Here is a 26,857-nt window from a genome sequence, read left to right on the forward strand (position 1 = left end):
ATCTTATCACACAGAATAGCAACCATATTATGTAATTGCTATGGCTTGTTCTGTATAAAATTCCAGCTGATTAAGTATATTCTTCTTTCAGGATATTCCATTCTATTCTCTTCCTTCACTCCATAGCAGATTATCAGCATTTTATAGATATTGTGCTTATTGGATTTTTGGTTTACTTCTTATTGGTTCCATTTAGATTTATTTTGCTCTCTGTTATTTTCTTCCTTTTTCTCTGCAACCTGTCAGGCAGCAGCATCTAGCCAAACCTGGATGATCTCAAAAAGCTATGTAGGGTTGGACTGAATCAATACTTGGATGGTGAGTTCCAAGATTGGGAAGCAGATAAAAAGTATCAGAAAAAGGCACTGGAAAAATCCCTTTGATATTGTTCCCAAAAAACTGCATAGGGGGTTCATGAAATCAACAAGAACTGAGCTTAATTTAAAAGAAACTTTATTTCTGCCTAATCACTGAGTTATTCTGAGTATGCGTACATGTTCCCCTTGTTTCTCCTTCTAAAAAATAAAGTAAAGCTAGCAAGAAACATGAGTGAACAACAAACAAACTGATGTTTCCATTTCTGCACAGTTCAGAAGAATAAGACTTTTGAGCAAAATGTCTGCACAATTAACTCTTTACTCACTTAGCCACAAACCCCAGCAGATCAAATGTTATATGGTAAATGTCCTACATTAAAGGGATAATGCTGGAATAGTAATAAAAGAAGAACACATTATGAAGGTGTAAATTAAGGGTTATTTTAATATTAGATTGATTGATCAATCAATAGATAGAGTTAATAGACAGAAATAGAAACCGAGTCCCGAAAGTATAAGTCTAATTAAATGTTCAACTAATACATGTGGTCTAACAACTGGTAGAGCCAAAATAGGGTTCTATTTTGAATACAGTGGTGAAAATTATGATCTGTGTATATTCTTATCAATTCCTTATCATGATGTATTCTACTGTACAACCAGAAAATGGCTTTTTATTGTTTTATTTGATTAGATTTCTAATAGTAACAATAGCAATATTTGTGTGTATTCTTCAGACCATTAAATCTGTTTCAATATTCTCTAAGTTTTGATTAGATTTCTAATAGTAACAAAGCAATATTTGTGTGTATCCTTCAGACCATTTTAATCTGTTTTAATATTCTCTAAGTTTTGCAAGGTTAATTTGCAAAATGCATCTTTTTGATATTTTATCCTCCTAGTTTCAGTTATTATTTAGTATATAAATACAATTCATCCTAATGGGATATTGTAGCTTGATTGATTGAAGTTTATGAAGCTTTTTCCTAGCTAAATATCATAATCAGATTTTTAGAAAAAGCAGTAAGATTGTTCTGAACTAACCCAGGCTAGATTTTAAGAACTATCCATAAGAATTTGTAATTGTGGATGTAAAATATTATAAAACAAAGGTTCCTCCAGGGCCTCTTCTTTATATCTGTCCACACTGACTCCTGTAAGAATCTTGGTACTCCAATAATATCTTCCACTCAGGAAGTAAATATGCTGTGTGTAATCGCAAAAGTAACTGCATCACATTCCAGGACAAAGGACAAATAAGACGATCTGAATGCATTTTAAACAGTTGCCAAATGTAGGTGAATGGGGTCAGACACCTCCTAATTAATAGAAAGTGGCAGCTGTTCAAAATGAGATCATATCTGGCTATCTGGTAGAATTATTTTAGCTTATTAACTTGGCTAATTTCTGTAACCCTTTATAATAGGCATTCCTCTTGCATTCGATTTTTACTTCTTGATTTAATCAAACAATAAAAAATTACTGGCTTTAAAAATAGCAATTAAATCCTTTATCAGAGATGTTTCTACCAATGTAGCTTTCATAAAATAATAGTCATGGTTTTGTGTTTTCCAATTTAAATTTAATTAAATTATTATTGGGGAATCCTTCCATAGGTCTTCAGTAAATGGGCAGCAGGCAAACCACAATATTTAAGGACATTGAACTTTGGGTAAAATGGTAGTCATAAATTCTATTTCTGTGTATGTACAGAATAGTGGATGATTACTAAAATTGTGCAGGATTTTACAATGAATAAGGTCTGTGCAAAAGCATCATAACAGGGCATCTTCCTGTGTAGCATATGTCAAATGAGATTTTTTTAAAATTTACACCTTCAATATGGACATATAATATCTGTTGTTTACAATACATTTACATAATGAATACTTACACCTTTGTACTCCTGATTTAATTTTTCAGGATTTGTCAGAATCTCATCAGGATAGCCAATTCGTTCTTTAATTGCCACAGCCTAAAAATATGATGCAAAATGAATTGGAATCAAATAATAAATTCAGACAGCACAGGAAATAGTCACAGGTCACTCAATTTACAACGTTTTTCGATCAGATCTTGTTTTTACAACCAGGTCATGATGCTATTGTCCGATCCAGGATTTTCCTGAATGTTCGTTTTGGGATTTCCAATAGAAGACCGCAACAAAATATAATCAATTCAGGCAACATGTCTGAATCACTCTCTAGTTCTTCTTTTTCCAGTTGAATACAGAATAATTTCTTTGTTGCCAGTTAAGTAAAATATAAGAATGTTCACTCTGAGTTCATGAATGCCAAAAACATTGTGTTTTCACATTACCCATTTTTGCTTGCAGAATTGATGCTAAAGCCACACAAAGATCTATATACATATTTATTACACTTACTGCCTACTTTTCCTCTAGAAACTCAATGTAGTATACAATGTGTGGTCCTCTCTACTGATCTTATTCTCAAAAGACCCCTGGAAGTAAGTTATACTGAGAACCTTTTAACAGTCAAGCTAAGAACTGAATTAGGGACTCAAATATGCAACACTGTGGGCTTTTTGTATACAGTATTATGTTTTAAATATAAACCAGAGGTCAAAGTGCAGGACGATACTACCTAGTTGATCAAACACAAACTCTTAGGATGCTTCCAGACCACCGGGTTTTAAAACTACTGATCAAAAGTTCTTCTGTATCTGTTCCTTTTCTCCCCTCCTTAAAAGTTTCTTTTTCCCTAACAAGAAAAATAATGAGAGTAGTAATGAAAAAATAAAAACGTTTTCAGATGCAAGATGGAGATGTTGGTATCTGGAGTTTTTCTTATAATATGTTCTGGATAATGAAAAATGAGCTCACCGTAAAACATCTCTGAAGCATCCCTTTACTACTTCATTTTAAAATGCACTCTGAGACAACCAGAACGCATAGGTGAGCTCACAACTGCAATCTGTACTTCATTAATTGTAGTACTGCCAATATTTATTTATGTCAGCTTGAAAAAGTGAGAGATTGGGAATTAGCCAATAATTTACCTGAAATATGATACATTTGCTTTCTCTCTCTCTCATACATACATTACTCTTTTGCTAGATAGCCTGTACTGTTTAAATTTTAAATGAAGAAAGTATTCTCAAATTACAAGATAACCATTAAACAAATCTTGCCTTTTCTTCTGCTTTCCTTTTGGTTTCTGCATCCATCCAAGAGAGTTCTTCCAGTGTTTTAATAAAAACTTCACGGATTTGTGTAATCATTTCTTGAACCTGGGAATATATGGTACAATAAGATTAAGGTTGAAACCTTAGACCTGCTTATCCGAAAGGAACACCAATAAACATAGTGAGACTCACTTCTGACTAGACAAATCTAGGATAATACTCTTAATTATAATTTAGTCATAGGTCATGTTCTGAAATTTTATATTCCAACTGTTGTGGCCAGAAATACTATATATATTTTTTTCAAAATAAGTTGACAATGGCAAAAAATTAAATTGCTATAATTGCAAAACTAAACTAATCAAGTGGAATAGGTCTCCAAAATAATAATTTTAATGTTTACTCATTCAAATGAAAGCTAGTGCTAACGTGACATAATATTATCCTACAGCCAGATAATTGTTTTTATCACCTGTTTGGAGATTCTAGGATTAAAGCTCCAAATTTTCTCATATAAAGCATGTATATTTATTGAGCTAGAGTCTTTGCTAAAAAATTTAACTTAACTTAATTCCAATGAATTCATTCTGAGAAAAAAATAAATCTTATTTATTTATTAAATGTATATGCTACAAACCAGTCCAGAAAGTCCCTATTAAAATAGACTGAATTTGGTTCCAATTTGGTTTCAATTGTGCAAGATAAAATACTTGCACAATTGAATTGTGTTATTAAAGGATTGCAATATAGGTGTGCAAAAAACAAGACACATCAATCAATCAAATTTCCGCTACCAGTTCTCCAGAACTGGTCAGAACCTGCTGAAACCCACCTCTGATACATATTCAAATCACCATCTTGACTATATTGTCCTCCAAAGTTCCATTTCTTCCACTTGGGGGAGAACTATGGTTTCTGTGTGCTGCTGAATGTATTTCAGGGTGCAGCATTATCATGTCCACGTAAGGGCCCAGGACTCCTCCATGCTTACCAGACACCTTGCTATCTCAACTTTTAAAAATCCTTAATAAGAATTTGGCATGGTGCAAAGCAAGGCAGCATTTTTAGGTTCACATTGATTTGCTGCTATCATTTGGAGCCCATAACATTTCACTGAAATAGTACAGACCTTTCTGGGGGCTTTTCCCCCTTCTGACCCAAGAGGGTTTCTGAGTGGATATGCCATTTTTGGTAGCCATTTTGGAACTTACAAGTTTTCCAAGGTTGCTGTACTGTGAGCCAGTTCGCCCTATGCTTTCAAAATTCCCCCTTAAAACAGAAATGTTTCCCATGTTAGGACCAGCAAGCAAAATAAAGAAGCATAATCATAGAAAACCAAACCTGGAAGTTTTCTGTAGGCACTGTGAAACTGACTATTAGTAACAAAGAATGGATTCTCTCACCATAAAGGAGTAAGGTAAGATTCTCCAATATTAGTTTATTAATTGAGCAAAGGCAGGGCAAAACCTGAGAACAAGACAGGGGAAAGGGGATAATCCTGGGATGAAATTCAGCAGGTTCTGACAGGTTCTGGAGAACCGATAGCGGAAATTTTGAGTAGTTCAGAGAACTGGCAAATACCACCTCTGGCTGGCCCCAGACTGTGGTGGGAATGGAGATTTTGCAATATCCTTCTCCCAGGAGTGGGAAGGGAATGAGGATTTTGCAGTATCCTTCCCCTGCCATGCCCACCAAGCCATGCTCACAGAACTGGTACCGGTAGTAAAAAAAAAAAATTGAATTCCACCACTGGGATAATCTAAAAACTTTTCTCAAGGGGCTGAAGGGGAAGACAAACTTGCAACAAATGTCCAGGAAGTTTGAATCTGTGCATCTTGCCTGACAGACCGTTGAAGAAATAAAAACCAGATACCCATAGCAGGAGCAGGAACAGCAGGAACTTGTCACTGCAATGCTTTTGGATGCTCCCAAACACTTGGCCTTTCTAGGACCTGTCACCTCTCTGCTGCTACAAGTTGCATATCTGATACTGTTATTGTAAAAGCCACAGCTGCTGCAGCAATTGCTTATCATGTGCCTTCTGAACTGAGGTCACATTTTGGAAAGCTGCTGCTACTGTAATGCCTCAGAGATTTCAATACTTGTCAATCCATTTCAACTGAACAAAACCAGATTGGTTTCCCAAATACAGGCCATAGATATGAAGGAGCGTCATCATGTGGAATTTGATGGCTCCTTTTTCCGACAGTCATTAAAGAAACTACTGTCCTCCTGCAGATGGCAAGTTATTTTTTGCTCTCTCTGGAGGATAATCCACCCTGGAAGACTCATGCCTGCAGGTAACATTGCCCAAAGTGCTTTACTTTTTATTTATTTAAGTATTTAAAGCATTTATCCTTGGAGATAGGGCGGCATATAAATTGCATTATAAATAAATAAAATTATAAATTTATATAGCTGCCCATCTTATAATCAACTCTGGGCAGCTCCAATCAAAAATTAAAACAGCATAAAAGCCATTACAGCTATAAAACTAAACACATTAAAAATAACAAAAACCTGGTCCCAAGTTAAACTTCCGATGTGGTAAATGGCAGGGGCAAAGGGTCCAAAGCAGATTGGTGCTGCAGATGGGATCAGATACTATAGTCAGATACAACACAGGCTAAACTGGTTGTCAGGATTACAGTTCCTTTCCTTCTGGCCTGTATCTACTTTATGAGCCCAGAATACTGTCATTCTTGCCTGGTCTTATAAAACAGAATCACAGGATTTTTCCAAGCGGTTGTTAATATGCCTGGTTTAGTTCCCAAACTTCTACTGCGATATTCCTGCCATTCATATGAACCCAGCACCTCCTTAAGTATTATATCAATGATAATTACCACATGTTTACTCTCTCCAGCAAAAGCTTCTTCGACATAAAGCCTCCCCACAGCATTCCCCATAATGCTGTTGACATAGTTTGCACAACGGCGCCAAATTGCAGTATCTGAGGTTGTGCCATACAGAACCTGTAGAGCATAAACATAAATTAGTTATGCATGTGGCAACAAGCAAAAACACATGAGTTTGGAAACAGTTCATGTCCTCCCTGAATGCTTTTAATCAGTGTTGAATGAAATGTGTTTGTGGATAAGGGATATTTAAAAAATGAGATAGTAAAATGAGAACACATTGCTCTTTGCATTGTTTCAGGAGTTTGGAGAATGTCAAACAGGCTCTATCAAGCTCAGCAGGGTGAGACTATTTGTGCTTCTTTTTCTCTAAGTACAACTTCTTGAAAACTGTAGGAAAGCATCTTTTATTTGGTACTGCCTCACAGCCATCCCAGGCAATAAGTGGGGTGGGAATGGAGATGTTGCAGTATCCTTCCCCTGCCACGCCCACAGAACTGGTAGTAAAAAAAAATTGGATTTCACCACTCTCCCAACATACCAAGACAATAAGGAACAGTATTAGACTATCCCTCCCCCCCCATTGGCATAATAACAGGTTATCCTGCATGACTACTATAATTCTATTTCTCAGCAGGTATGCAACAACAATGAATGAGCTTTTATCTGTATGCACTGACAGGATCTCAGAAAATTATTAATTTCAAATATTAATTTTCTGTTACAAAAAGCTATCTTACATTTACTTTTGCTTTTTTGCATAGTCAGATTGCTGCCCAATTTTACCATAAAAAGGTATTTGGTACTGCCTCACAGCAATCCCAGATGTTGTGAGGTGCCCAACATCTCTTCCCCAGCAGCGGTATCTGCTGAAAAGAAATGATCTCTATAAAGATAAAAGTTATCAAGGCCTCAGCAGACTAGCTAATAACATGATTTTTACATGTTCTGGAATATTTGTTCTGCTTTTTGATATTATCACACTTCCTCACTTCTTCTTTCTCCTCCTCAGATACGAAGGAAGATATGAAGCAAATAGGACTTAGTCATAAACTCAACACTCTGGAAACAAGGAATGGCCAGACATTTAGCAGAGAACCAGCTTCCAGGCGAAAGAGGAGCCGTGTCAATTTGATAGCATTCCCCTGCAGAAAAGGCTCTAGACAGTTTCAGAAATTTGCCTGCAATCTTTTACAGTAGATGAATTCTGGTAAAACCTGAAAATCAATGAAAACTGCTTTCTGGATTTTATTTTTAATGGTGTTTAAGCATTAGATTTGGAGAAGGACTGAAAGTCTCTAGGTTGTGATACAGGAATGTAATACTGTAGCTCTATTAAATCACTTTCTGGCCAGCAGAGTTTTACAATAGCATTTTTGTCTGATATTTTGTTTTGAGTTTTGAAAATTATGTTACTACGAAGGGGCCATTCTGGGTTATCCTGCCTTCACAACAGTGGTGGCTATATTGTGTGCATTTATACATATCCAAGAAGGAACAGGGTATTTTTCTTCTAAGTGCGGGCAACTGGCCTGTAATTTGCGCATATCAAAAAGTCAACAATGATTGTGGTGAAATCTTTCTGTATCTTACCAAATGACCTGCTGTGATATTTCAAACAAAAACATTTAAGAAAATTGTTTCCACATGCGTTTCCCTTACTACAGGATAAGAAGCGCATATGCTGTTTCTGTCCATTTCAACAGCCTGCACTTGGAGACTGACTATTGGAATGGTTTTATAATTTATAAAACACCCAGTATAGCCAAAATCAGAGTGTTTTAGACCCAAGCTTTCCCCTTTGAAATATTGGCAGGTGCTTGCAGGATTTTCACAGCTTCTCTGGGGAGAATCATTGCATTTTAGACAACACCTCACTGAGGTCTCTCCAACCTCCAAACTGATTCTGTTGATCAAAACGAAACATTGCATCCTCCTGGATGAAGCATCAGAGCTCTCCTTAAGTAACACAATGTTCCATAACCTTGGTATAATTCTGTAATTTAATTAGCCTTTTGATCACGATTCATTTCAAATGTGTTGCAACCCATTTTATTTTTGTAAGGGACATACAGTATGCAACCCTTTTAGATAATGGGCCATAGCTGTCCTTTTGAGTCATATCCTGGAAGCCATTCCCCAAGAAAACCCAATGTAGATCAGGATGAAGTGATCGGAGTTATTTTTTTAAAGTAAGTAAAGATTTATGCAATTTAATTGTTAAATTAAAGTTTGTTAAAATAAATACAATTGTTTATTTAATGTTTATATTAATGTAATTAAGTATGTATTTAATTTTGTATGTCTCCTAGAGTCACTTCTTCTGTTGGTGTGGATGGGTGAGCTAATCTCATTGGGATGAGCTAGTTCCTCAGGTACACTCGACCCATGCCATGAAGGACTTTAAAGGTGATAACCAACACCTTGAATTGGACCAAGAAATGAACTGGCAACTAATGCAGCTTGCAGAACAGCAGTGTAACATGAGCCATCCTAGAGGCCCCAAGAACTTCCCACGCAGCTGTGTTCTGCACCATACTTCTGGATATTCTTTAAGGGCAGCCCCATGTATATAGCATGTTGCAATAGTTCAGCCATGAGATGACCAGAACTAGGGTGACTGAGCACAGGGACTCCTGATCCAGGAAAGAGCATAACTGGCGTACAACATGAAGTTGCACAAAGGCTTTCATAGCCACAATTACCAACTGTACAGAACTCAACCTACCCAATGCCACTCAGTCTGACCAAGATTTATCCAGAGCCTTTTGTCCCCCTCCAGAACCCCAGGCACCACAAAAGGGCAGTGACAGCATCACTTGGGTCACCTAGCTTAGAGTTGTAAACCTGACTATCATTGGCATGTTGATGGTACCTCATCCCATAGTAGTGGATGACCTCACCAAGCAGCTTCATGTAATGTTAAAAAGAAGTGCAGAAAATACTGAGTCCTGAAGCACAGTACCGTGGGATAGGCCTTTCACTCCCTATCAACACTGATTGAGACTGACCTTGGAGAAAGCCAAACAAGTGTAAAACTGTGTCACCTAGCTCGAAACCCTGAACTTAGCCCAAAAAGGATATCATGGTCAATAGTGTTGAAGACCTCTTTGAGGTCAAGGAGAGCAAGGATGGATGCACTACCCCAGGGATGAAATCCAGCAGGTTCTGACAGGTTCTGAAGAATTGGTAGCAGAAATTTTGAGTAGTTCGGAGAACCGGTAAATACCACCTCTGGCTGGCCCCAGAGTGGGGTGGGAATGGGGATTTTGCAGTATCCTTCCCCTGCCACACCCACCAAGGCACACCCATCAAGCCACGTCCACAGAACTGGTATTTTAAAAATTTGGATTTCACCACTGCACTACCTTCATCCTGCTCTCGCCAGAGATCATTGACAAGTATGATTAATAATGTTTCTGTCCCATAACTGCCCTGAATTGAAAGGGGTCCAGATAATCCATTTCATCCAGGACCCTCTAATGCTGACATGCAACCACCTTCTCTATCATGTTCCCTAAAAAGGAAAGTGGACAGCTGGATGGAAATTATCCAGACAGGTAGGATTAAGAGATGGTTTTTTGAAGAGGAGACAAACTAGGGCTCCTTGAAGGCTCCCAGATATGTCCCCTCCTGCACTGAAGAATTTATCACTGCCTGAACCCATTGACTAGCCCTTTTCAAAACACATAGCTCCTCCATGAACCACAGGGAATATCGGAAGCAATTGGTTGAGAGCAAGAGAGGCTACACAGGTACAATCCTGCCCAAAGCCTTGGTTGCCCTTTGGTTCCAGAATGTAATCAGAGTTTTGGCAGGACAGTGCAGCATGTACTCCCTGGATATCTCCAAATCCCTCTGGAACCCATTTGCTAGGGTGGACTGCCCAAATGGATTCAGCCTCCCTACATGGAGGCTGGAACAACATAAAAGGATCTCAAGGTCACCAAGGTATGATTTGACCATGACAGAGGGATAATGATAGATCCCCTACCAGATCATATTGCCATTGCTTCGACTAGGCAGTCATATCCAACAGGTGACCACTGTCCTGAGTTGGGCCCAAGGTGACATAAATTAGATAAATAAATAAAATAAACATTTCAACTTTTTATGGGGTAGGGGTGGTGGTCTGGAAGCTACATCCCAGGCTTTCAAAGGTGACATGTAGCTTGTATATCCTTTTTTTATGTGTGTTGAATATGGGTTGAAGAAGCTATCTTCACTATTGGTACTGTAACTTTATCATCATCAATCATCTACCTATCATCTATCTATTTATTCCTGTTCCTTTAATCTTATGTGAACAGATTTAAGGAGTCATTAAATTCTGCTCTTTGTACAGAATAGTTTGAAAAGGAACAGATTATTTTGTTTCTTAATAATCATATAAATAATATGGCAAAGATGAAAGAACTTCAGAGAAATGTTATCAGCAAAGTTCAAAAGAACAGTTAGGACTCCTACACTAATTTTCTTGAAGATGGCATTGGCTGTTCTATTTTACTTCAGTTTAATTTTTGTTGTATTTTTGTGATATATTGCAGAATGTAATATTTAGCAGAACACCATCTTCCAGCTTGTAAACTTAATTTTCCTCAAAATATAATTACAATTATGTCATGAATCAGAGAGTGGAGACTACATTCCAGCCAAAGTTAAGCTCTTTTCGTCTGCAAAATAACAGTATTCCACTTAAAATAAGTACTTCATTTTGGTTGAATTGGATCCAGCACTTCAATGAATCACAGAATATTTGAGCTGGAGAGAATTCTAAAGATCATTTAGTCTGTCCCATTCATTCCTATTGCATTCTGAAATCTAACCATCCTGTTCAATTTAGAGCAAAGCATTTACAAACTTATGAATGGGCCATGGTTATGGATCTACAATTCTAGGACTTCCTCATAATGTTGAAAAGGGAGGAGAATGTTGGGAGGCAAAGTTCAACAACATTTGGAGAGGCAGAGGTCCTCATTCCAAGTATATTTTGAAAAAAAGGATCAAATAAATTCATAATTGCTTATTTTGCATCTTGATGGAATTCAAAGAACTGTTTGTCCCTGAGACCAACATCACAATTGTCCAAACATGAAAGGGATGTGCCAATTGTGAGCTACCAACCAATATTTTCAAGTTACTCTCTAAATATCAGGATGCCCACAGAAATATTAGGAGTTATATTCAAAGGTTAAGTGTAAAAAATGAATTTATGGATTTCTGTACCTTACGGAAATTATTCCTTGTGTCCTTGTAGTCGCGACTTAAGCTGCTCACCATATCCATGATGTATCTCCAACTTATGTAGTTTTGAATTTCTCTGCATAATAAAGCAAGAAGAAGCACCATTTGTTGTTATTTGTAGAACTACAAAATTCATTGGCGTGTTCAAAAAATAAAAACTTAAAATGCTTTTGGCATGCATACCTGGCAGTGTAATTGGAAATGATAGACTTTAGCTTGACTAAATATTCTGGAGCATACACAATTATGTCGTCTGTATTTTTAATTTCAATTGCCACTGTTTTCATTATAGTATTTACAAATTTTAGCCAGTCAAATGTCTGTGGGGAGAAAGAAACGTTGTGTAGGATAAAACATTCGACAATGTTACTCTTAGCATTAAGTCTTTATCATTGATTCTGTCAAATGCATTATATGCTTTAGGAAGACTGTTTGTCTTTTTAAGCTGTGTTATAACCCTTCTTTATATTACATTTACAATATAATAAGGAAATAAAAGAAAACTATGCACAGTTGTTAACAGCATTCAGAAACAACATATCGGAGGGGGAGGACGCATCCCAGACTCATTGCAAAACTATTTTATTGTAGTGTGTTACTTTATTAAACTGGGATCCCATTCCCAAATATTTTAAGGATTTAAATCCAGATATTGGTTTTAGGAAGTGCATTCACAGAACAGAACTTTATCAAATACTTTCCCCTATCCCCTAAGCATCTGACAATGTGACAAGTGTCTTTTTCTCAGTCACTAGCTCAAGGGTGGGTTCTAAATTTTTTTACTACCGGTTCTCTGGGTGTGGCTTATTTTATGGGCGTGGCTTGATGGTCATGTGACAATTTTTTAGGATTTAGCAGAGGTACTGGTCTACCAGTCTTTTAACTGCTTGCAGAGTTGTACCGGTCTACTCATTTTTTTTTATTTGATTTATATGCCGCCCTTCTCCGGAGACTCAGGGCGGCTTACAATGCGTTAAGCAATAGCCTTCATACTTTTGTATATTTATACAAAGTCATCTTATTTCCGCCACAATCCGGGTCCTCATTTTACCTACCTTAGAAATGATGGAAGGCTGAGTCAACCTTGAGCCTGGTGAGAATTGAACTTGCAGTAATTGCAGGCAGCTGATGTTAATAACAGTGCTTTAGTCTGCTGCACCACCAGGGCTCTATTATTTGTTTTTGGAGGCACCGGTGTACTCATTTGTTTTTGCAGGCATCGGTCTACTCATTTGTTTTTGCAGGCACTAGTCTACTCATTTGTTTTTGGAGGCACCACACTGCCTTTTAACACTGATCAGCTGTAGGGCGGCTCTTTGAAGCCCCACGGCAAGAGTTTAAACAGTTTTTTTCCTTCTAGCTGATCAGCTGGGACTCAGGAGGCAGCAATAGATTGGGGGTGGGGCCAAATAAATGGTAAGAATAACATGGGGGGGCAGGGAGGGCAGGGGGGCAGAACCAGTTCAGTGACATCATATCGTCACTGCTACCAGCTTGGCGGAACTGGGCGGAACCGGGAGGAACCCACCACTGCACTAGCTACTATGTCTAGATTTCACACTGTGAGTGACTCCTACTTCCAGATACAATACATTTGAATTTTAGTATTTCTTATTTCAAAAATTAAATAGTGCCTTAAAGTTTACTCAGTGCTTGGAATGTTTTATGCACTGTTTGAAAGCAGGTATATGTAAATCGCATAATGTGTGGTAGAAGCAAACATATAAAATTACTTAATTTTATAATGATGTTATAAAAGATAATGATGTTACCTAATTTGGGTAATGAAATGTCTGCAACAAGATAACCAAGCTCAGAGAGCACCAAAGACCCTTCATTTCAACCCTGAGCTATTCTCCTTTGTTTGTAACATAAAGTTGTGTATAAAATGCTATTTTTTAATGTTACAAAAAGACTGAGGTAGTTATATATATTTCACGATCCATATCTGCTCAAATATGGACATTCCCTTCTATAGACAATGCATTGACTCCACATTTAGTACCAAGAAAGGAGAATATTTGTAGCTCACTGATATGTTACCTAGTTTGAGTAATGAAACATCTGTAAGTAAACAAGCAAGTTCAGAGAGCACCAAGGACCCCTCCACATTTAGTGGCTGGATGGATTAATACCTAAGTGGTACAAGCTATCTATATCCTACTAGGACTCTCTTATCTGAATTGTCTCTGTGTAAACTTCAATTGGGTGAAATGATGCATTATAAAGCAACATTTTTTAATCAAGATACCTCAAACGGGCTAACCTAAGGAATGCATATCCAGGAGCCTGGATAGCTCTGCAGACAAGGCACTGCAATTTAACACCAGCTGTCTGCAATTAAAGTAAGTTTGAATCTTGCCAGGCTCAAGGTTGACTCAGGCTTCCATCCTTTCTAAGGTAGGTAAATTGAGGACCCAGTTTGTGGGGCAATAAGCTGACTTTGTATAAGGCTATTGCTTAACGCACTGTAAGCCGCCCTGAGTCTCTGGAGAAGGGTGGCATATAAATCAAATTAAAAAAAAAAAGAAAAATCCAGAACCCATTATTCCCACTGGCCTGAAATTTCAAGGATCTTCAGACCAGTTATAACGGCAAACTTATGTCCAATCTTCAGCAATTCCATTCCACTGTAGTCACCTGTAATAATGTGGTTGTGATTTCTGAAGTTCCCTGTCAGCTTCCCACTGCAAAGTGTAATGAAATGCGTGGATGACCTTGGGGAATGAGGGAAGAGATGCTATCTAGGAAACAATCAGAATAGAGGCAGGAGCCCCCAGTGGCTTACCGGTCAGAGAAAGAAACTTAGGAAAAACCTGCCCTAATGGATCAAGTAGTTCAAAAGTGATGTCAGGAAGTTTGCACTTTTGGACTTGTGATATTTTGTTAATGTAGCCTTACAATACAGTAGAATTAGTTCACTTTCTCGTGTTTATCTGGTTTATTTGGGAGAGCTGACGCAAAGTGAGAAGGAAGTAAGCAGGAAGTTGGAATTCACTCCTTCTCCCACTGCTTTTTTGTCCTCCCATGGTAATTCTGTATATTGATCTAGGTAAGGAAATATCTCTGAAACAATGAGCATGGGTTCTCTAATTGAAACTTAACTTTTCAAGAATATATTTATATTTCAGTGAATTGTACTAACATATTGCTTAACAACTGGCTTATCAAAATAATTTGCATCCACTGCTTCATCTTTTGTCATTTGATTTTGTACAGCCAGATTGCTCCTTTAAACAAATTCTTCATAAGAGGAAAAAAAACCTAAAACCTTTGATAATAACAATAAGCCACTGTTAAGCAGTTTAGCTGTGCTCAGAAACTCTTGGCCAACAGGCAATAAATTAAGTTGAATAGCTTTAATTTAAAATTAATGAGCTGTAAAACAATCAAAGGACTGTAGTTCTAAAAGCATTTACATGATGGTAATTCTTATAATCAGAGAGACAGCTGTGGTTTCAAGAGGTCTTAGATATGTTTAAGGATTATGCCAAATATGTTTAGGAACAAAATGAAAAGAATTGTCATCCTAATTAGCGGTAACAATAAGTATCTATAGTTTAACAGTTTATCTACTTGGATTTTGAAAACTGACATTAGCATATGACATTTGAAAATTAAATTGTGGCTTGAGAAATTGATATTTGGCTGGGTTCTCCATCTTTTGTGAGATTGTCTTGTATGACGCATGCCCCAAAATCTAGTTTCCAGAATCCCATCCTGTCCTGCTGGCAGCAATGCAGGAAATGCATTCTGTGCTCTTTTGTACATTTGGATGAACCTGATTAGGCCCATCTTGTCTGGTCTGCAAATATCCAGAAAACTACAAAAGGACTTCCAAGAGGTACAGGAACCCCTAATGTTCACCTAATACCCTTCTGAGTGGGTTCTAGTTTGAATGGTAAAGTTATGAAGTAATTGACTTCATAATTTCACAAATCAATGAAAAGTTATTGATATGTATATCATATATATATATATATATATATATATATATGTGTGTGTGTGTGTGTGTGTGTGTGTGTGTGTGTGTGTGTAGGTCTTTGGTTATTCGGGTCTTCTCCCACGTAAAATTGGAAGTGTCTTGGCGACGTTTCGACGAAGTCTCATTCGTCATCTTCAGGCTGGTGTTCTCGGCTTCGTGCTTCCAGGAGCAATGTGAGATCGCACGAAAGCCTGGAAGCACGAAGCCGAGAACACCAGCCTGAAGATGACGAATGAGACTTCGTCGAAACGTCGCCAAGACACTTCCAATTTTACGTGGGAGAAGACCCGAATAACCAAAGACCTACATACAAACACCCGCGAAAACCTGAGAAAACATATATATATATATATATATATATATATATATATATATATATATATATATATATATATATATATATATATATGATCAATTATGGATAAGAGAATGTACATTTACAATATGTGTATAAGAAATAAAAATAAAAAACTTTTTTCAAAAAAAAGAAATGATTTTTGTGGGATTCTAGCAGGTTAAAGTAAAAAAAAAAGCACAAAAATAAAACCATATAAAATCAAATTACAATTTAAATCCAGTATTAATGGTATCTGGGCAAATGATCAAGCAGATGATAGCCTTTTTCAGTTGCATACTACTCCTATGTTTAAATTTTAAAAAATTAAAGAGGTTTTATTTATTTTATACTTTCTTCAATATGTCTCAAAATTATACATGCTGAGAAATTACTGATAATACAAATCAGTTTATTAAGCTTAGAGAACAAGTCAACAAAAGATATTCTTTAATCAGAAGATTGACATATCTTATTAGAACTTAGTGTCAAAGAATTTAGCCTTGGGACGTAGGTTCTGTTCCTATCCTTCTGTCACATGAACAAATTTGTCCTTATTAAATATCATATAAGCGTCACATCTGCCATAAAATGTAGATATGATTACATCTCAGTTTGTTGGACCAATGAAACAATTTATATCACTAAACTTTGACCTGCTGTTAAGAGTTGATTTGCAACAATGAACTGTAGCTTAATTTCACTATTCGAATCTACTTGAAGAAGATATGCAGGCAGATGTAGACTTTGGTATATATATTTCTAGCTTGAAAGGAAGTAAATATTTATATGATTATTTTTCAGATGGTTTGTCTCCAATTCCAGTAATATGTACGTATCCGTGGTTGGAAAAAAAAGCAGTGATCGAATTGGTATTCTTTAGAACTAAAAACAAGGCACAATTTTCATAAGATTTGATAGGAATATACTTAGTCACATTATAATCTTTACCACCAAATAACTATTTCATGTTATTGTTAATTACCAAGAAGTGTATGTCCTATGACCAGTTTTATTAGGGTATTTGCTTTCTTTCCCTGCTATCAGTTAGATACACACCAGGCTGGTATATTTAGCTTAGCATTTTGAGTTCAAAAGCTTCATCTTAAACTTACTTTTTTTTTTAAGTGGGATATATTGCTAGTCAATGGCAGAAGCTGGAAACAACATGTTCCCAATATTGTACCTGATTATTGATTTCCATGGAGAAATTTTTTTGGACATCTCCCATCTTCATTTTGTGATATAGCAAAAGTGGATCATTTCTGTCTTCATCTTTGGTTGTGATCTAGAAAAACAAATTTATACTATAAAAAGGGGTGGCTTTGAAGAAAGGACAGCAGAGATAGGAAAGCAAAAAACAATAAAATAAAATAAAAATAAAACCTTAATACAAAAGGCAAAGCAAACCTTCAAATCAAAGAGATTAAGTCATAAATGACTGGCTTGTTGGTATATAAAAGGTAGAAGAAAGAAAGTATGACTTTATGGTCCATGGGGCAGGATCCTAGGAAACACAGAAGCCCTCTCTATCCTCTTGCTGAAGCTGGGGATTATTCTATTCTCTGGGATGAATCTGACCTTGAATACCCCTATCTCAAGTCATGCCAGCTTCTACATCATGCAACTTTCCAAGAACATAAAAGTCTCAATCTCAGAACACTGAGATTCAAAAGAGTGTAACAGAATAGATCCTGGGCAGGACAAAAGGTTCTTCTTAGCATGAGAACAAGAAGTGGATGGAGATGCTACTAACTAGACTGTCATTTTGATATATCATATAGCCCTGATTTATAAGTTCATATCACTCTGTCAGTAATTCTTAGAATAAACTCACTGAGATCAACATGACTTGTTATGTCTAACCTAAATCCCACTGATTTCAATATGTTTACTCAAAATATCACAAAGTCTAAATCCAAAATGTTACCAGTGAGAGAATGTGGCAGTATAATACTGTACATAGATTTATTAAATACTCAGCGTTTTTGTGTATTTCTAGAGTCATAAATATAAAAATATTCAGCCTTTTCTCTTTACTGGAACAATTGTACCTTGAGTACATGAGTTAATTAATACATTTTTATTATTGCTCTTAGAGTAGCATTAATATATATCACTAATAAGTATTGAAGGATTATCATGTGATGCAATAATGTCAAAGCAGAAGTAGAAATAGAACTAGAAGTAAGGAATTTATTACCGTGTTTCCCTGAAAATAAGACTCTATCTTATATTTTTTTGAACCCCGAAATAAGTGCTTGGTATTATTATTTTGGGGCACGTGGAGCAAGATGGGGCTCCTCTTGCTGATTTCCAGCTCTGTGTTTAAATATTTTCAGGGAGGGCTTATTTTCGGGGGAGGCTTATTTTAGCACATACACTCAAAAGCCCGATTGGGCTTTTTATCAGAAAATGTCTTATTTTCGGGAAAACAGGGTATCTGTGAACATTTTCCATTCTAATCCAGCCACTTTATGGCCATCGTATTTCTGACCATATCTGAAATACTATCCATATCTGAAATACTATGAACCACTTTCTGTTTTGGAAGTCTTTTCTGGACCACACCATTGTGCGAACAGTCAGATCAACCTGGTTTAGAATTAAAATGGAATATTTTTGTATTCCCTGGAGCATCCCATCCCCCAAAAGAAGGAAATAGAAATATTCGTTTCATGTATAAATTTATCTCTACTTTCTCCCTAAAATCTCTGATTTAATAGTATAATTTTGGGAATGAGGGAAAGAGGTAGACGCCATATATTTTTCTTCTTACAAAACATTCTGTATATAAAATAAGAGAGTTAACTTACATGTGCAAGTTCTTTCTCAAAAGCCATTATCTTTTCTGCTTCTGTAGAAATTTCAGTATCATTGATGGAGAGATTTCTTTCTTGGCGAATTAACTTAGCTACAGAAATCATGAAACTAAGATAGGCTGAACAGGCCTGTAAGAAAACAGAATGTTTTGCTTTAATACTATGATTAACATCGTAACATTATTAAAATGTTAATAAAAAGAACAGTTTAAAATAATTTTAAATATTATATTATGGTAAGTTAGTATATACCTTTAATGAACATCAGCCATAACACTGCATTAAGATTATATGAGATAATATGAGTATTATTTTAGATTTATAGGTAAAGGTTCCCCTTGCACATATATGCTAGTCGTTCCCGACTCTAGGGATCAGTGCTCATCTTCATTACAAAGCCGAAGAGCCAGCGCTGTCTGAAGACGTCTCCATGGTCATGTGGTTGACATGACTAAACGGTAAAGGTACATGGAATGCTGTTACCTTCCCACCAAAGTAGTCCCTATTTTTCTACTTGCATTTTTTATGTGCTTTCAAACTGCTAGGTTGGCAGAACCTGGAACGGGAACGGGAACTCACCCTGTTACACAGCATTAGAGATTTGAACTGCTGAACTGTCAACCTTTTGATCAAAAAGTTCAACATCTTAGCCACTGAGCCACTGTGTCCCTTTATAGTGTATATTTAATTTATAGTGTATATTTAATCTCATAATTTAAACTGTGGAAGTACTAACTAGTCCTAGTAGTTTCTAAATTATTGCATTAAATCATGAGTTGGGATAAGGCATTAATTATAGAGACAGTTATTCATTGTAATCAACCTTCTAAATGTTTGAAGGAAGCTCTTCCATAAGTACTTTGCCTCTTGTTAATTAGCTTTTCTCCTTGGCATGCTGGAATTTGTATACTCACAATCCATATTTGGGTCAACTTAAACACCTGAGAGTTTTCTTCATTAATATTGCCTTTTGTGTATGAAATTTATATTGATGTTTGGATGTTGCACCCAATCATCAGCTGTGCACAGAATTAAGAAGAGCATATCAATCTGTTAATCTGACATATCAAGGCAAGAAAACCTTAATTGAAAATCAGCTTTAAAGATATAGAATGATAGACAAAATGCATATTCTGTTTAGAGCGCTTATTGTATATGCACTCAGTCTGTGTTGGGTAAAATTTTCAATAGACATTTATGTGGGATTTCTTTGCTTTGTTTGAAAAGTGGCATGAATTTATATTAAATTATAATTTAAAAGAAAATTTTTATAAAATGATGTAAGTAAACTCTGTTACTATATATGTTGACAGCAGCAAGACTTGTACACACCAAAATGGAAGGACACTTCGATTCCTACCATGGACGAATGGCTGCAGAAGCTGATGGAATTGGTTGAAATGGCAAAATTGACCATTTTGATTAAAGAAAAGAATATAAGTACTTTTGTTTCCACATGGAGACCGCTTCTGAACTTTGTGCTTGAAGTGGAAAAGAATGAAATTTTGATTTGGGTTTTACCAATTAGACTGATAGATCCTTATAGAAATGACTAGTTTATATTATTATGAAAAAACAAAAAGTTGTGATTTGATGTTAATGCCTTATTTTACTGCAACAGAGAGAGTCAGAAGTCAATGCTTCTTTTTCTTTTTCCTAATCCTTCCTCACTTTTCCTCTCCCCGTTCCGCCCCACTGCTTTCCTATTTACTTTCGTATTTTGTATCTTATTTTACCTTATAATTCAATAAAAAAAATGTTAAACAGGAAAGTGGCATGGATTCTTCCTTTACACACAATAAAGATAAAGGTAAAGGTTTCCCTGCCCAGTTTTGTCCAGCTAGAATGCAGCACTCATCTCTGGCCAAGGGAGTTAGCATTGTCCAAAAACATTTTCTGTGGTCATGTGTCCAGCATGGCTATACACCAATGGCACACAGAATGCTGCTACCTTCCCACCGAAGTGGTACATATTGATCTACTTGCATTTGCATGCTTTCAAATTGCTAGGTGGGCAGGAGCTGGAGCAAGCTGACAAGCTCAGTGTCTTTAACCACTGAGCCATCATGCCCCATGTTGTACAAAATAAATACACAGAGAAACTTAACAGTTTTGGGATATGCTGGGCAATTTTTGTAGAGTAGTAAAACAGCATTATATCTTTCAAATGTAATTGGACTATAAAAATCTGTAGCAAATATATTTGTTATTATAAATAGTTTGCATATATGTATGGATACTGTTATTTTCTTTGTTGTTATTTTATTAGCATTTAATGAAGACACTCAGTGAGGCTGCCAAATTTGTCAGCAATTAGGCTGGTTGAAAGTCTAACTTTTTGTGGAAAACTTTTGCTTATTTCTAAACTTGCATATACCTCTTTGTACAGTCCAGTGCATTCAAAGTAATCACGGGAAGGAAGTCCAAGTCTAGGTTGATCAATCTACAAAACCAAGTTTAAAAATAATCAGTCCACAAATAGAACAACAATTTGTGGGCAGATGAAAGATTGCAAGCAGTGATATTTACTTTTTTTCTAAGTAATTTTTTTTCAAAGTGCCTCTAAAGTGAGACTTTTTAAGTACGAGAATCTAAGGCTAAAAATTTGGAGAGAAAATGAGGAGGGAGGAGGGGAGGGGAGGAGAGGAGGGGAGGGGAGGGGAGGAGAGGAGAGGAGAGGAGGGGAGGGGAGGGGAGGAGAGGAGAGGAGAGGAGAGGAGAGGAGAGGAGAGGAGAGGAGAGGACTAAAATGGATAGCCTGCCTGATTTCTAACACTGTGGGTGGTTGACAAGAAAAAGAAAATATGATGGTGGTATCAAGGCATAAAAGTTTCACTCTGCTATACTTCCTATAAGAGAAAATAGATGCTCAATTTCTAAGCATCTGTGGAAGTAGAAAGAAGACATTACTGCTCAAGAATGACAAAGGACAAATGGGGATTCGGTATTCTTAGTAGTAAATGTCATAAGACACAATCAAAAGTAGAACTTCAGCATCATTCAGACTACAGATTGATATCCCGAGTTTAATTAGCAGTTAGAAGATGTAGCATTATTTCAATTGCTCTTTTATGGGAGGAAAGAAATCTATATAGAACTAATAGCAAATAGCTTATCCCTTGGCTGCTACCAAGTATTCACAATGGCCACTGTTCTTTATTGGCTGCATTCCTAACCCTGCACACATTGTAATTATTAGTCTGTTACAATAAATTGAACATCAGTTTTAATGGAGATTCCATAACTGGGGATCACAAAATCGATGGGTAAGTTAATCAGGCAGATTCTATTCAAAATTAGAAAAGTTAATTACTTTTCCTAAGCATATACAATCAAGCAATTTGGGTCAGGATGATTTAAATTCAATTATCAAAGGAAATGAATCCTGACTGTATATGACATGTTTAGCAAAACATTTTTAATGGAAATGAAAAGGGATTTACATGTGCATTACCATTCTGTTTCATCCTTGCTTGTGAACTATATTGAAGAATCTACAGCAGGATGATGTATTATTTATATGAATCAACACAAATCTTTATGGATAGGCAATTTAAAATCCGTAGTTTCTCTAACCATACAAGCCAGAAGAAATGCATTTTTAGACATCTCTAAGAAAAACAAACTTACATGAAGTACATGTTGTGAGGAGTTTTTATCATCAGTGCCAACAAACATGTTAATAATGACTTTTCTTCCAAACTGAAAATTTAACTCTGCAATGGATTCCTCTGCACTCCATTTGGAGCCTAAAGTAGTAAAAATATATAGTCAGTGTTGGATAAAGATAGTTCTAACTCCACCCTTTCCCATTTGAAAATTATAATGAACAAATAACTTGAATTCACCTACCATGAGTCAGATCCCAGTTGTCTGCTGCTATAGGCCATTCTGAAATGTTGGTCATTAGGTCAATTAGTGGTTTCCCTTTTTTGCTGTTAATTGCGGCTTGTGAAAATAAACATGAATTCCATTAATTACAGGTACAGACTTCTTAAACCACTCAATTATCACAATGATGTATGGTGATAGTCCTGCATTTCCAAACAAACATTTTCTGCAGAATCATATCTCACAAGAAAAGGTGGAGAACAAACAAATAGATGGAAGTAACTTGAACTTTTGGTGTCTTCACAGAATATGATTTAATAGGTTTGTAAGTGACACAAGTCACAACAATGTTATACATATGATGATGTCATCACAGAAATGAAACAACTTATATAATATAATGTCACATGATGTCATTCCATTCCCTCCCTCCCTCCCTCCCTCCCATGGTCTATGGTTTATGGCCTAAACTATAAAATGATTTGTTTCTCTCTTATGGTTAATAGGAAGATAGCAATTATGGTTTCTAGTTATGGCTTACAGAGGTATTGAACCCACCTATGTGGCCAAACCAAACCAAACCAAATCAAACTAAACCAAACCAAACCTTAGTGGACTGTCAATAATTTAAGAATCAGTAATGTCTACTGTGAATAAAATAATCTCTCCAAGATTTCTTTTTTATTTTTTGCTAACCATTTCCTTTATAGATGCCACAACCATTTTTTACATTCTATCATCTATGATCTATGATCTCCTACAGTATCGAAAAAGTAGATTTAAATTAATTGACTGTATTATTCTTCGTGAGAAATGAAACAATTAATTAAGAAATACGTACAGAATTCAATATACTGATACTAACCTCATACATATGAATTTAAATATGCAAAGCATATTAGGGTGCCTATAAAGCAGTTGTCAGGATCCTGACCAATGCCCTCATAAAAGCAGGAGCCTCAAACAAAGCTTCAAGAAAAATCCAGTTGTTTATTAGGAGCGCCATATCAGCACGGACCAAGTGAAGCCAGCTCTAACTTCATTTGGTTGCCTCTGACCCTGTTTCCCCCTGCCCTGAAGGTGTGTCATCAGTCACATTCCCCAACAAAGCAGTTTTGAGGCTCATAGAAGTCACTCCCTCCGGCCATTGTGGGTCTTCATAGAGAAGGCCTTGACTTCGGCCAGCTAGGATCAGGGGTGAAATCCAGCAGGTTCTAATAGGTTCTGGAGAACCGGTAGCGGAAATTTTGAATAGTTCAGAGAACCGGCAAATACCACCTCTGGCTGGCCCCAGAGTGGGGTGGGAATGGAGATTTTGCAATATCCTTCCCCCAGGAGGAGAGGGAATGGTGATTTTGCAGTATCCTTCCCCTGCCATGCCCACCAAGCCACGCCCACAGAACCGGTAGGGAAACATTTTGGATTTCACCCCTGGCTAGGATGTGTTTTGTTTTAACTGAGGTGCAAATTCCTAAATGCAGCAGCGAGGTGCGATTCCCCATCCACCTGCCTATGGCAACTTGGGAGCAGGTCAGGAAAACTTCGTGAGTTGATAGCAGTTGCAAGAATGTGACTAAAAAGTAGTATTAGTAAGCTGCCCAAAGTTACCTTGAGGTAAGATAGGTGACCAATCAATCAATCAGAACAAAGTTATATTCATTACTCTTAAATGTGATAATTTAGCAAGCAACTTACTTTCATTTATACAAGATCTATAGAGTGTTTTTGCTTTTGCAACAGCTTCTATATCTTTACTGTCTGTCTTCTCAAGAACATCTGAAAATGATAAAGATATATATATATTACCAAGTGTGATACATAATAGGTTATGTAGGTTATGTTCTACAGGTGTTATGCAGAAGCACACATAATGATACCCATTTCACTCATATTAGCCTTATAAAAAAACAAATGAGAACAGAATTCAAAACTTTATAGTCCAAACTCAGAGTTTCTGGCAGAATGATGAACTAAATTTCCATGGTGAAGAGAGAGGCTTATTTCAAGAAAGAAAGAGCCACAACTAAAGGTCCCCTGTAGATTGTAGCAAGTTTCTGCTAGCATAGCTGCCTTTTACCACAGAGTGTAAATTAAAAAGGTGCTTTTCCAAGCAGGTTGAAGAAGGATCTATTGATCCTTCTTTCTTAGAAGCACCAGTGGAATTTCTCTTCCTATAGGTCCTATTAGGAAGATAAATAAAAGAAGCAAAACCAAGAACAGAACACTTGATGCTGTATGTTTTAACCTGGTCAGTGAAAACTCAGCATAGCTAGAAATCAGCACTACCTCTGCCACAAATTCTCTTCCATTTTGGACATTTGCTTTGTCCCTCTGTAAATATTCTAAGATGAATGTAATGCTGTTTCAGTTAATGTTTTTATGGGGTCTCTGTTCCCAAATTATTTTTCTGATTCTCATCAAATTTAACACCTGATACTTCTACTACAGTCCTTATTTGTCTGTATCTAAATATAAACCGTAAGACTGACCAGTTCGGACTATCAAGGTTTTGAGCACTATATTCAACTTGTTAAGCTAACTATCTTCTTTCTCATTTTTAGGACAACTGTCCATCCCTTTTGAGTCAGTTTTTGAGTCAGATGATGCAAGAGCCAGAATGCAATGCAGAGTCTGTCCCACTAAATGAGACCAAGATCACTCAGATATGTTTACTCTTGACCCACTGTTGATGTGGATTTTAGCTGGGGATGTTCTTTTTGGTTGTGGCTTTTTCAGCCCCACATTGTTGGGATCTGTATTATCTTCTTTATCTTTTTTATTTACTCTTGGTCAAAAAAACGTATGATCTTACAAAAAACAAAATGATCCAAAATTTGAAGTGACTCATTTGTACTACTGACCTTTCAAAACAACTTCTAGTTCATCTCTTAAAATATCAAAATTACTATAACGGGAACTTGTCTCAGGTATGATGTGCTTTTTTAACCATCCTCCACAAGCATACTGGTAAAAATTATTGCAAGGTTCTGCTGTTGTATCCATGTTCTCAATTATTCGGGCAGCTGTCATAAAACAAAAATAAAGAAAGTCATATTAAGGGTAATGTAATTTTCTTTTTTAAAAAATAATCTACCTTGATCTTTATCATTATAAAGCGGTAACATTAATATTTAGTTTTGCAATAGGAGTTGTAACCCTCAAGTGTTTGAATTAAGCCAAGCTGTATTAACTGAATATTAATTACTTTTGAAGACACATATATAGAATTCCACTATACAACAGCACAGTTCGGTGGGTGTCAGTATTGTTGCAACTAATAGAACTTATCCAAATACAAAATTGTAGACTGCCATAAATAACATCTGAATTTCACACCATGTTAAATATTTTGGGTTCGGTGGAAGATTCTGTTCCAAGAACATGAGCTGATTGAAACAAAACTCCCTTCATCTGAGGGAACATGAAAATCAATGTCCATGTTTTTATCCATGTTTATATCTAACTTTATATAAAAAGGTAAAGGTTCCCCTCGCACACATGTGCTAGTCGTTCCTGACTCTAGGGGGCGGTGCTCATCTCTGTTTCAAAGCCGAAGAGCCAGCGCTGTCTGAAGACGTCTCCGTGGTCATGTGGCCAGCATGACTAAACGCCAAAGGTTCACGGAATGCTGTTCCCTTCCCACCAAAGGTGGTCCCTATTTTTCTACTTGCATTTTTTATGTGCTTTCAAACTGCTAGGTTGGCAGAACTGAATTGTCAACCTTTCGATTGACAAGCTCAGTGTCTTAGCCACTGAGCCACTCCATGCCTTTTAATATTTGTTTATTTATTTATTTATTTATTTATTTATTTATTTATTTATTTATAAAGATACTATTTATACTGTATCTTAATTTGCCAGGGATTGCCCTATAAATGCTAGACATATTAAAGCACACCAGCTGCTACCACAGTGGTCCCCTTCCTGAAGCACACTACGTTCCTGATACCTACTTGTGTGAGATTGCAGTATGGGCCAAAAAATAAAAACTAATTCTTAACTGTCATATATAGCTGTCCATGAGATTTGACTTCACCTACTGCAATCAAGTGAAAGATAAAAACAATGAAGTCAAGTCTCATATATGACAGTTAAGAATTGGTTTTTGAACAAAGCACAGCTTAATATGTTATGTGAATTCAGCCATGCATTTTATTCTGTCATTGTATGTTTACGTGTTGTTTTAATTTTTTGGTTATTTTCTAATCTTTGGTTTCGTTTTTGCATAGCAGTGTTGTTGTTTTATTTTATTTTATTTTATTTAATGTTACTTTATGAAATTGGTTATCTGCCCTGGCTATTTGTTTGCTGACCTAAAA

The 26,857-nt window shown here is 36.4% G+C and overlaps 1 protein-coding gene across 5 annotated transcripts in view; it reads right to left on the bottom strand.

Annotated features, from left to right (window-relative positions):
• The window catches only part of MME (membrane metalloendopeptidase), a 71,327-nt gene that overhangs the window by 18,717 nt on the left and 25,753 nt on the right, over positions 1–26,857 (bottom strand). For all 5 annotated transcript variants that reach the window (XM_034439169.3, XM_034439170.3, XM_034439171.3 and 2 more), the window contains exons 4-15: positions 25,400–25,561; positions 24,234–24,314; positions 22,560–22,655; positions 22,338–22,456; positions 21,085–21,150; positions 18,702–18,836; positions 17,072–17,173; positions 11,750–11,886; positions 11,549–11,642; positions 6,311–6,439; positions 3,471–3,569; positions 2,212–2,292 (exon numbers count right to left, since the gene is read on the bottom strand). In XM_034439169.3, coding sequence (XP_034295060.1) covers positions 2,212–2,292; positions 3,471–3,569; positions 6,311–6,439; positions 11,549–11,642; positions 11,750–11,886; positions 17,072–17,173; positions 18,702–18,836; positions 21,085–21,150; positions 22,338–22,456; positions 22,560–22,655; positions 24,234–24,314; positions 25,400–25,561 — 1,301 coding nt within the window. The remainder of the gene's footprint in view (positions 1–2,211; positions 2,293–3,470; positions 3,570–6,310; positions 6,440–11,548; positions 11,643–11,749; positions 11,887–17,071; positions 17,174–18,701; positions 18,837–21,084; positions 21,151–22,337; positions 22,457–22,559; positions 22,656–24,233; positions 24,315–25,399; positions 25,562–26,857) is intronic.

This window comes from Pantherophis guttatus, chromosome 6 (assembly GCF_059756535.1).
Source record: "Pantherophis guttatus breed Tessera chromosome 6, ASM5975653v1, whole genome shotgun sequence".
Lineage (NCBI taxonomy): Eukaryota > Metazoa > Chordata > Lepidosauria > Squamata > Colubridae > Pantherophis > Pantherophis guttatus.